The 13,068-nt window shown below is 37.3% G+C and overlaps 2 protein-coding genes across 2 annotated transcripts in view; both read left to right on the top strand.

Annotated features, from left to right (window-relative positions):
• Positions 1 to 3,146, top strand: part of LOC115223410 (otoferlin-like) — a 63,271-nt gene extending 60,125 nt beyond the window's left edge. The window contains exon 5 of the mRNA XM_029793925.1: positions 3,080 to 3,146. Within this exon, the coding sequence (XP_029649785.1) occupies positions 3,080 to 3,146 (67 nt within the window). The remainder of the gene's footprint in view (positions 1 to 3,079) is intronic.
• Positions 3,077 to 13,068, top strand: part of LOC115223702 (otoferlin-like) — a 93,756-nt gene continuing 83,764 nt past the window's right edge. Inside the window, exon 1 of the mRNA XM_029794377.2 lies at positions 3,077 to 3,261. Within this exon, the coding sequence (XP_029650237.1) occupies positions 3,148 to 3,261 (114 nt within the window). The 5' untranslated portion in view covers positions 3,077 to 3,147. The remainder of the gene's footprint in view (positions 3,262 to 13,068) is intronic.

The raw sequence follows: 13,068 nt of genomic DNA, 5'->3' as shown, positions 1-13,068 counted from the left end.
CACCACCACTACCATCACCATCATCATCCTCACCATCATCGCCATCATCATCACCATCACCACCACCAACATCATCATCATCATCATCATCATTACCATCATCACCATCATCATCATCATCATCATCATCGCCATCATCATCACCATCACCACCACCAACATCGTCATCATCATCATCACCATCACCACCATCACCATCACCACACCACCAACAATCATCATCGTCATTAGATGAGTATATTGGAACTCCCAGTTTCTTTATTTTGAAAACTTCTTCCTGTTCATCCTTGCAGTCATTAAACTAACAAACCACCCGCCCGCCCAACCCCCTCGTCCACCCAACCAGCCCACCGACCCTTCATGAAGAAACATTGTCTGTCACTGCTGTCATCACATCACCATCTTCAAATCTCATCATCATCATCATCACCACAATAATTGTTGTCATAATCATCATCATCATCATTAATCATCATTATCATCAATCATCTCATCGTTGTTGTTGTTGTTGTTGTCATCATCACTTTCACCATCACCACCTCCACCACGATCAATATCATCATCATCATCATCATCATCATCATCGGCACCTTAGTTGTCATCATCATTGTCATCACCATCATCATTATCATCATCATCATTATAGTCATCATTGTTTGTCACCATCATCAGCATCATCATCAACATCATTATTTTTCATCATTGTCGTCATCGTAACCATCATCATCATAATCATCATCATCATTGTCGTCATTGTCATCATCATCATCCTCATCGTTTATCACCATCATCGTCATCATCATTGTCATTCTGTATTGTTGTAGTTAAATACATTACCAACCTCTACCACAGCTATTTATTAAGCAAGCCTTTATGTGGTCACTCAACAAGCACAAAATAGCAGTTAAATCTTCCTGAAATTATACCCTAAAATTATTCCATCCCCCTACGGATCTGCAAAAATATATGTGGTGCATTAGATGCAGGCATGGCTGTGGGGTTAAGAAGCTTGCTTTGCAACCAATTGGCTTCAGGTGTCAGTTGTTCACTACCAGTGAACTAAGGTAACACCTCTTATTTTTTGAGCACCTGCAAGTGCTCCACACTTATTGCAGCCCCTATTTGTTCCACATACTTCTCGAGATTTTTGCTCACTGTTCCCAGGACTCCGACAATTATTGATTCTATTGCTACCCTTTTCATCGACCACAACTGCTTAACTTCCCAAGCTAACCTGTCATATCTCTCGACTTTTCTTTCTTCCTTATCGCATACCTTGTTGTCAGCTGGGCATGCTGTATCTATGATCCAGCATAGTCAATTTTATTTGACTAGCTCAGTCCCCCAAAATTTCAGGCCTTATACCTATAGTAGAAATGATTATTATTAGTATCATCATCATCATCATCATTATTATTACTAAGGTGGTAAGCTGGCAGAATCGTTAGCATGCCAGGCAAAATGCTTAGCAGCATTTGGTCCGTCTGTACGTTCTGAGTTCAAATTCTGCCAAGGTCAACTTTGCCTTTTATCCCTTAATGATCAATGAAACAAGTACCAGTTACCCACAGGAGTCAATGTAACCGACTAGCCCCCTCCCCCCAAATTTTTCAGGCCTTGTGTCTATAGTTGAAAAGATTATTAGTCAGCCTGGTACTATAGAGTAGGGGTCAGGGAACTACATTTATTTACACCAACATTGTTCCCTTGATTTGAAAGGAAGAAGACCATAGATTCTTTGATTTCAGAAACCTGGACGTTATCAAAGAAGCTTGAGAGGCGGTTGGATGGAACTTACACTCGCCTCCTTATGAGAGCTCAAAATCTCTCGTGGAAGCATCATCCAACCAAAGTACAAATGTATGGGAAACTACCACCTGTATCATCTCTTGTGAAAGGTAGAAGAGTCCAGTTTGCTGGACATTGTTGTAGAGCTGAAAACGAGATGATTTCTACTCTTCTCCTCTGGAAACCATCTGCTCGTGATACCAGAGGGCACACACTCTCCTACCCTGATGTAATCTCCAGGGATACAGGCATCCAGCAACAGGACCTCCGTAATGCTATGATGGACCGTGAAGTCTAGCGTAACATAGTAAATTCCATTGTCTCGATCAAGGTCAAACAATGATGATGATTGATTTCGAAAGGTTTATTGAATCAGTTTTATTGAATTTATTTCCACATCCATTTCATTGGACAGATGCAGTGTTGCCAAAAGAAGAATTTCTGTCATAACAAGGAACACATTTTTTAATATTATTTTACTTATATAGGCGCAGGAGTGGCTGTGTGGTGAGTAGCTTGCTAACCAACCACATGGTTCCGGGTTCAGTCCCACTGCATTGCATCTTGGGCAAGTGTCTTCTGCTATAGCCCTGGGCCGACCAATGCCTTATGAGTGGATTTGGTAGACAGAAACTGAAAGAAGCCTGTCGTATATATGTATGTATATATATATGTATGTGTGTGTGTGTTTGTGTGTCCCCCTAGCATTGCTTGACAACCGATGCTGGTGTGTTTACGTCCCCGTCACTTAGCGGTTCAGCAAAAGAGACCGATAGAATAAGTACTGGGCTTACAAAGAATAAGTCCCGGGGTCGATTTGCTCGACTAAAGGCGGTGCTCCAGCATGGCCGCAGTCAAATGACTGAAACAAGTAAAAGAGTAAAGGAGAGTAAAGAGATATCTAATGAGTCCTCATTCCCCCCAAGAATTTCATTTTTACCCCACTTGGGGTAATTTACTCCGGCTTACTGACCCTTGCTATTAGAGGAAGACACTTTCTTCAAGGTACCGAGCAGTGGGACTGAACCCCAAAACATGAAATCGTTAACCAAGCTTCTAAACCACACAGCAATGCATGCCTCCCACTATTTCAAATTTTACATTTTTTGCTCTTTTTTTTTCCATATTTTTATCTAATTTTTATTATTGTTTTTTTCTCCTCCTTTCTTCTTTCATTTCTCATTTTTTTTTTCATTGCATTTTCATCGCTATATAACACTGTTGTTTATTTTGCTTCTCATTTAATGTTTTTGTTTTTTATTTTTGTCATTTTTTTTTTATTTTTCATCAGGTTCCCTGACTTTGGACTTGAATCATTTCCCACGAGGTGCCAAATCCTCAAAATTATGTACCCTTGACATGCTAAAAACTGATGGAACCGTGCCCCAGATGTCATTATTCAAACACAAGAGAGTGAAGGGTTGGTGGCCGTTTGCAGTGAAGAACGAGAACAATGATGAGTACGAACTGACGGTAAGCCTGCCGCCTCCTCCGTGGCTTTTCCTCTCCTCTTCGAATCCACGATTCTCTTCTTCGTGCTGTTGTTGTTGTAGTTGTTGTTGTTGTAGTTGTTGTCATCCCCCTCCTCCTCCACCTATCTCTTCTTTTTCTTCTTCTCCTCCTCCAGTTTGCTTACTTTTACTGGCAACCAGAGAGCTTTGGCCACTCCTCGAAAAATTTTATAAGCAAGAAAAAATAACACTATATATATATATATATATATATATATATACACATTACGTAATGTATATTATATATATATATATGTGTGTATATATATAAATTGTATATACATATATATGTATATATATATATATGATATATTAGATATATAATATATATAATATATTATATATATATATATATATATATGTATATATATATATAATATATTATATATATATATATATATATATATATATATATATGTATAATATATATGTATATATATATAAATTATTATAATATATATATAATACATTATATATATATATATATGTATATATGATATATATTACGTATTACAATATAATACTATGATGCATCATCTCTCACGGGATATTATTAAACTTCAAAGACATTTTTTGATGACTGTAAAATATATATCGTATGAGTACGCATGTAGCCCATGTGCACACAAGTGTACATATATGCATATGCGTGTGTGTATATGTATGTATGCAAATGTGTGTGTGTGTGTGTAGCAGTGCCTATCTTAGTGATTTCCTTCTTATTGATTCCACACTTGAATTTTGATATTATTCTAAAAAAAATATTTCAAAAATGTAAACCTAATTGTTAATTGCACAAAATGAATGTGAAATTTTCAAAATGATTCTTTTGAAAAGTTTGCTCATCGCAATGCGTCCCCATAATGTTTGAATTTGTTTATTCACTCAGTCATTCAGTAAGGTCTTTACATGTTGTCATTGTGTATACATAACCCAGCCCCACATTATATTACACATTAATATACAGGGTGGCCCAAAAGTAGGTTTACAGTTATTCAACTATCTCTTTCGCATTCATATATTAACAGTTTAGATCCTAATTATAAAAAAAAGAATATGAGACCCTTATTCTATGCTAATTTAGTTAATTTTGTCAAGCTCCCTTTTCAGTTTGTAAGGTAGAAATTTAAATGTAATAAAATGTTTTAAAAGGAATTTTAAATGCTTACATGATAACTGTAAACCGACTTTTGGGACACCCTGTATGGTCAGCAGAGAATGGTGAGCTGGCAGAATTGTGGGCACGCCAGGTGAAGTGCTTAGTGGCATTTCATCCTTCCTTACGTTTTGAGTTCAAATTCAGCTGAGGTTGACTTTGCTTTTCATCCTTTCAGGGGTCAATAAAGTAATTTACCAGTTGAGTACTGGGGGGTCGATGTAAATAGTTTCCCCCCAACCACACTGAAATCTGTAGACTTGTGCCAAAATTTGAAATCGGTTTATGGTCAGCAGCCCTTTATGAATAATATTGTAAGCTCTGATGGTGGTGAGCTGACAGAAACATTAGCACGCCGGGCGAAATACTTAGCAGTATTCCGTCTGACTTTATGTTCTGAGTTCAAATTCTGCCAAGGTCGACTTTGCCTTTCATCCTTTTGGGGTTGATAAATTAAGTACCAGCAAAACAATGGGGTCAATGTAATCAACTACCCCCTCCTCCAAAATTTCAGGTCTTGTGCCTTTAGTAGAAGGATTATTATTGTTGTTGTTGTCATTATCATTATTTCAATAATCTTAGCCTTGTTGCAGATACCACTGATATTGTTTCTATTATTATTATTATTATTATTATTAAGAATCGTTATCACGCCGGGCAAAATGCTTAGCGTTATATCATCTGTCTTTACATTCAGAGTTCAAATCCTGCCAAGGTCAGCTTTACATCTCATCCTTTCAGTGTCGAAAAAACAAGTACCAGTCAAACGCTAGGGTCCATGTCATCAAGTTAACCCCTCTCCTGAAATTACTGGCCTTTTGCCAAAATTTGAAACCATTGTCATCATCATCATCACCATCATTATCATCATTGTTATCATCATTTCAGCAATCTTAGTCTTATCACAGATACTGCTAATATTATTATTATTATTATTATTATTATTATTATTATTATTATTATTCTGTTGTGTCTGAGGAGGGGCATTTTCTTTTTGTGCCTTATAATTTAACACACTCGCCGGTAAAATTTCCAAGACTATTGAAAAGGTTGCCAGGCGCAACGAAAATTTTAGGAAAATAAAAATAAGAAATAAGTGGAAATTTTACTGGTGAGTGTGTTAAATTACAAGGCACAAAAAGAAAATGACTCTCCCCAGACACAGCAGAATATGCTTCAATACATGAACTCACATAAAGAATCTTTCAAACCAAATCCAAAAACGAAATTATTATTACTATTATTATTATTATTATTATTATTATTATTATTATTATTATTATTATTATCATAATTATCATCATGATCATTATCATCATCATCATTGCCATCATTGTCATTGTTGTCATCATCAACATCATCATCATCATCACCCTCGTCATCACTGTTGTCATCAGTCGTCATCATCATAATCGTTATCGTTTGTCATTGCTGTCGACAATCATCGAAAGACACTTGCAAGCCAAATTTGATTAATACAAAATTTTGGCGGCCAGTTTTCGGTACATTCTGTTAACAGTCAGTTTGAATCATTCATTAACACACACGCACACACACACACACACACCACCGCTGTTGTAACATATAGATAAGATAAGATAAGACAAGATACAATCAGATGAGATAGGTATCAATTTTCCTTAGATTTCCTACTAATTCTCATTACTCTACTTCCTAACAACGGGCAATAATTCTATATAATAATTCCTTCCTTCTCTCCTCTCTTTCCTTGCCATTCTCCCTTGTCTACCGAATCCAAATCCACCTCCTACCAACCACACACACACACAGTTCGGAATTAATATTAAGTTTGAGGAGCATCTTCAGCGCTTGGCTTGCACGTTTCTATACGAAATATGCTCCGATCGGCTAAGACCTGTCATTAAGCGAGGCTATAAGATATACTTTTTTCATGTGTATATAATAATGATAATAATGATAATGATGATGATGATGATGATGATGATGATGATGATGTGATGATGATGATGATGATGATAAAATAATAATAATAATAATAATAATAATAATAATAATAATAATAATAATAATAATGATGATAATAATAATAATAATAATGAGACTTCAGTCTATTTGCCTGTAATAAGTTCTTGTGAATTATTTATCACCGCTTGACATGAGATGCACACGCACGTCATAAAATTCCTGACGGGCCGTGCGTTATGAGTGACCAGTTTCTTCTTGTATTGGTTTTGGTGTTCGGTGAGTTATCTCCGTCGTCGTCGTCGTCGTCGTTGTCGTCATCGTTGTTGTCGTCATCACTACCACTACCAACCATCATCATCATCATCATCATCATCGCAGTTACTGCCACCACCACCACCACCATCACCACAGTCATCTCCAACACAACTATTATCAACACTGCCACCACTACCATCACCATCGTCGTCATCGTCACCACCACCATCCTCACCATCACCACCGTTTTCATCATCATCATCAATGCCACCACAGCCACCACCACCACCACCATCTTCACCAACACCATCACTGTCGTTGTCATCATCATCATCATCATCATCATCAATACCACCACAACCACGACCACCACCATCATCATCGTCGTCATCATCACCACCATCCTTACCACCACCATCACTGTCGTTGTCATCGTCATCAACACCATCATCATCATCATCAACACCATCACCATCACCGTCATCATCATCATCATCATCACCATCACCATCACCATCATCATCATCATCATCATCATCATCATCATCATCAACATCTTCACGACCAGAAATGGTAATAACACTAGCACTGCCACCATCACCACCACCACCGCTACCACCAATAGTAATAGCAGCAGCAACAGCAAGAAGACCATTAATATCTATCGTCTCTGGTAACGATGCTGTTTCCATTGCCACTGGCAATGACATCCGCACCGTCATCATCATCATCATGATCATCATCAACAGAAACTATACTACCAACAACAGCACATCGCCAACACTGCCATATCACAATCATCATCCCCAACACCATCACCACCACCACCAAAACCCGTCATTGCCACCACTACATCCATCACCACTACCATCGCCACCACTACTACTACTATCAACATCACCCCCACCACCAACACCACCATCATCACTGGCATTGCCTCCACCTCCACCACCAAAACCTTCACTACCATAACAGTGACCATCACTATTAACACCACCACCACCATCATCATCATCAGCACCACCATTATCATTATCAGCTGCAGAACTGCTACTACCACCACCGTGTCAACACCACCAACACCAGGACATCTCCACCACCACCAACATACCAGCATCTCCGTCACCAACAACACACACTCGTCATCACCAACACTACCACCACCACCACCACTGAATTAACACTATCACTGCAACTACCAACAACAACAATGACACTGCCATCACTACCACCACACCACCACCACCACCACCACCATCACCACCACCACCACCACCGCTACCACCATTACCAATGCCATCTCTCAATCAACAGCAATCATCATTGATTCGCCAGTGGCAATAGCCATGTGTTATCCTTTTTCCGTTGTGCACAGTGTTCCCCATTGTGTTGTAAATCTACGATATCACACAGGCTTAATGACTATATCTGACGAAACTATACAATATGATACTCGGCAACTGCAACAACAACAACAATAGCAACAGCAAAACAACAAGACCGGCAATAATCCTATAAAAACTTGATGATACTATCAACCAAATACAGTTATCTATTTAATATATACCTACGTATACACTTACATACATACATACATACATACACACATGCATGTGTGTGCGTATAGAGAGATAAATAGATAGATACATAGATAGATAGATTGATAGATAGATAGATAGATAGATAGATAGATAGATACATAGATAGATACATAGATAGATAGATAGACAAACAGACAGACAGACAGATAGATATAATATATATACATACATACATACATGTGTGTGGATGAGTGTATATATATATATATATATATATGTATGTATATATAGATAGATAGATAAATAGATAGATATAATATATACATACATGTGTGTGTTGTATATATATATATATGTAGATACATAGATAGATATAATATATATACATACATTCATATATACATACATACATGTGAGTGTGAGTGTGTGTATATATATATAGAGAGATAGATAGATAGATAGATAGATAGATAGATAGATAGATAAATAGATATACTATACATACATACATGTGTGTGTGTGTATATGTGTGTGTGTGTGTAGATATAATATATATACATTCATATATATATAAAGTATGGGGGTTTAGTTCACAAGGGATCTAAAAGATTAGGTACACTAGGTAAGTGCTGTAACGGATTACTAGGGCTCCAAGGTTATAGCCGAGATGGTAGTTATGGAGCTATTGTAGATTCCCATATATATATATATATGTATATATATATATATATATATAATCAACCCATGCTAGCATGGAAAGCGGACGTTAAACGATATATATATATATATGCAGATATGAACATACACATACATGCAGACATATAAACACAACTACATATACCCACATGTACACATGCTAACTATACATGTTAATCAATACGTATATACAGAGAGAGAGAGAGAGAAAGAGAGATGTGAAAACATGCCTACACATGTACAATGCACATTTTATGCTCCAGCATGACTACAGTCTAATAACTGAAACAAGTAAAAGATATACATATATATATATATATATATATATATATATATATATATACATCATCATCATCATCATCATCGTTTAACATCCGCTTTCCATGCTAGCATGGGTTGGACGATTTGACTGAGGACTGGTGAACCAGATGGCTGTACCTGGCTCCAATCTGATCTGGTAGAGTTTATACAGCTGGATGCCCTTCCTAATGCCAACCACTCCAAGAGTGTAGTGGGTGCTTTTATGTGCCAGCGGCACGAGGGCCAGTCAGTTGGTACTGGCAACGGCCACGCTCAAATGCTGTTTTTTATGTGCCACCTGCATAGGAGCCAGGTCGAACCAGTTAAATGTAAAACAGGTAGAACATTTGAGCCACTTTAAATGGAAAAGGGTTAAAATATAAATTTATTGATGGCATTCAGATAATATTTATTTATATTGTTTTAAATTAATCATGTATTATCTTGTAGCTTCTGAAATTTTAGAAAATTCCTTGGTAAAACGAATCTATGGATTAAAATAGTGGAAAGGTTAAGTGCCCCCATAAAATCTTTGATCTGTACAACATATACATTTGGGAGAATCCCTTGTATTGAAAGGAACTGTATAGTGTGTAGAGTAAACTGCAAAACCAAGAATGCAGTCTATAGTATAAGATGTACAGAGGGATGATGCAGAAACAGGTCAATGATATATATATTGAAGAGACAGCCTGTAGCATAGGTGAGAGGATAAGTGAACACTGATGGGATCTCAAAGATAAGAAAAGCTTGTCAGTGCTATACCAACATGCTAAACTGGAGCATGGGGCTAAAACATAGATCTTATCAATTCATAGAACAGACACAATACTCAGACAGATTACAGAGGCCATACACATAACTGAAAATAAACTAATCTTCAAAAGAAAATGTCAATGGAATAATAGCACACCCTAACTCCACCACCCCTCACAATCTGATGACTAAGGACAGAATGAAAAACATAAATAAATAATGACACAGATAAAAACTGTAATGTATGAACCTATATTTGAACACATGACACACATGTACATACCTAATACATAGACACACACACACACAGAGGTATAGATGTAAATGCATGTGCAGATAGGGTTACATTCCACAGAAAGACAATGGAATAGACAGGACAAGACTAGAAAGGAGCAGGGACATGAGGAGCAGTAAGTCACTGAAGAGGTCACAGAATGTGAAGGAAAAAACTCTGATGATAATGCTAAAGTGAAGATCAAACAAACAGTGATTGTGTTAATTGGCAAAAAAGAAAAAAAATGAAAAAATAGAAAATGACCATCCCTAAATATATCTGTTTCAACATAGGATTTCACATGAGGAATTTTGTAATACAAATGCATAAACATAACAAGCTTTTCCTATTTTCGCTGAGCAGAAACCTAAATAACTCTCTTTACTCTTTACTCTTTTACTTGTTTCAGTCATTTGACTGCGGCCATGCTGGAGCACCGCCTTTAGTCGAGCAAATCAACCCCGGGACTTATTCTTTGTAAGCCCAGTACTTATTCTATCGGTCTCTTTTGCCGAACTGCTAAGTGACGGGGACGTAAACACACCAGCATCGGTTGTCAAGCGTTGTTGTGGGGGACAAACACAGACACACAAACATATACACACACACTTATATATATATATATATACATATATACGACAGGCTTCTTTCAGTTTCCGTCTACCAAATCCACTCACAAGGCATTGGTTGGCCTGGGGCTATAGCAGAAGACACTTGCCCAAGATGCCACGCAGTGGGACTGAACCCGGAACCATGTGGTTGGTTAGCAAGCTACTTACCACACAGCCACTCCTGCGTTTGCTTGTGTTTTTTTTTTCACCTCATCTTCATGTTTTTTTTTTAATTCTTGCTCCATGTGTGTGTGTGTGCAATTTATAAAACACAGTTGTTTTTTTCTTTAATCCTGTCTCAAAATACCACCCTGAATACTATATACAAGTCGAGGCTTTCCATAAACTAATTTCATACCAAACACCCATTTTCTCCTGAATATACACAGCTGAAGTTGGGGGTCCATCTAATGCACCCATGTGTCTTTTATACTATCAAATCTTGTACTCACAAACATATTCTAACCTCAGAGCTAAAGACCAGCTCTATATCTTCCCTCAGCATTTCTTCTGCTACTGCCATGGCTTCTACTACAAGGAGCAAACTGGTTTCATACTCTCTATATCAAAGCACTTCAGACTCACACATCTTAACTCCTCTAGGCTCTCATATTTTTTAAAGATTTATTCCTTTATCTCCACACTAGCTCTAATTCACAGTCCATACATCTGCAGCTACCTTATGACCTCCACATCTGCAGCCATATTTATGACCTTCATCATCTGCAGCCATATTTATGACCTTCAATATCTATAGCCGTCTTATGACATTCAATATCTACAGACATTTTCATGACCTTCACATCTGCAGCCATATTTATGACCTTCAACATCTGCAGCCATACTTATGACCTTCTACATCTGCAGCCATATTTATGACCTTCTATATCTATAGCCATCTTATGACATTCAACATCTACAGACATTTTCATGACCTTCACATCTGCAGCCATATTTATGACCCCTGACATCTGCAGCCATATTCATCATCTGCAGCCATATTTATGACCTCTGACATCTGTGGCCATACTTATGACCTTCAGTATCTGCAGCCATATTTATGACCTTCACATCTACAGCCATATTTATGACCTTCGACATCTGCAACCATATTTATGACCTTCAACATGTGCAGCCATCTTTATGACCTCTGACATCTGCAGCCATCTTTATGACCTTCGACATCGTCAAAGAACCAATCCTAATCAGTCTGCCTATACTCTTCATCCTTTCGATTACTGAATACAAAACCTGGCTCGTGAGTCCTCCATTTGGAGGATTTTCCTAAATCATCACTTCACCCTTGTACACCAATACATCATGAGAGTTCACCCATTTACAAGTGAGCAGACTGGAGTATCATGAAACGAAATGTTTTGCTCAAGAACACGTCACACAGCCGGTCTGGGAATCAGAACAACAATCTTGTGATCATAAGTGCAACGCACTGTCGCCTTGGCCACAGGCCTTCAACTTGCAAGGAATTAAGCAGAATGTAAATACCACCATCTTCAACAGTCTTAAAGAGTCTGACAAACAAAGCAACAGGCTCAGCTCCTTCCTCAAAACCAAACCGACAGAAATAAATAGAAACAGTCATGACAGTTTTTTTTATTTTTTGGTTTAGTATTGTTTTGTTTTTTGTTCTCTTATTTTTTTGCTTTTGTTTTAAAGAAGAAACTTACTGAATGCTCTCTCTCTCTCTCTCGCTCTTTCTCTCTCTCTCTCTCTCGCTCTTTCTCTCTCTCGCTCTTTCTCTCTCTCTCTCTCTCTCTCACTTTCTCTCTCTCTCTCTCTCTCTCTCTCTCTTTCTCTATCTCTCTCTCTTGATTCCATAATTGACCTCAGCAATTTGGGTCGTATTTTTCTCTGGTATTTTCTATGGAAATATTATCCACATAAATATATTTCTCTCTCTCTCTCTCTTTCTCTCTTTCTCTCCCTTTCTCTCTCTCTCCCTCTTTTTCTTTCTCTCTCTCTCTCTCTTTCTCTTCCTTTATCTCTCTCTCTCTTTTTCTTTCTCTCTCCCTCTCTCATGCTCACACACTCACACACTGACCAACAAATAATAACAACATTAATAATAATAATAATAATAATAATAATTGTTTCTAACTTAACATCAACAATAATCACCAACAACAATCATAATAATAATAATAATAATAATGATGATGTCGATGCTGCTGATGATGATGATAATTGTTTTATAATAATAATAATAATAATAATA

This window comes from Octopus sinensis, linkage group LG23 (assembly GCF_006345805.1).
Source record: "Octopus sinensis linkage group LG23, ASM634580v1, whole genome shotgun sequence".
In the NCBI taxonomy this organism is placed as follows: Eukaryota; Metazoa; Mollusca; class Cephalopoda; order Octopoda; family Octopodidae; genus Octopus; species Octopus sinensis.
The sequence above is the reverse complement of the archived record's forward strand: the minus strand, read 5'-3'. Positions and strand labels throughout refer to the sequence as shown.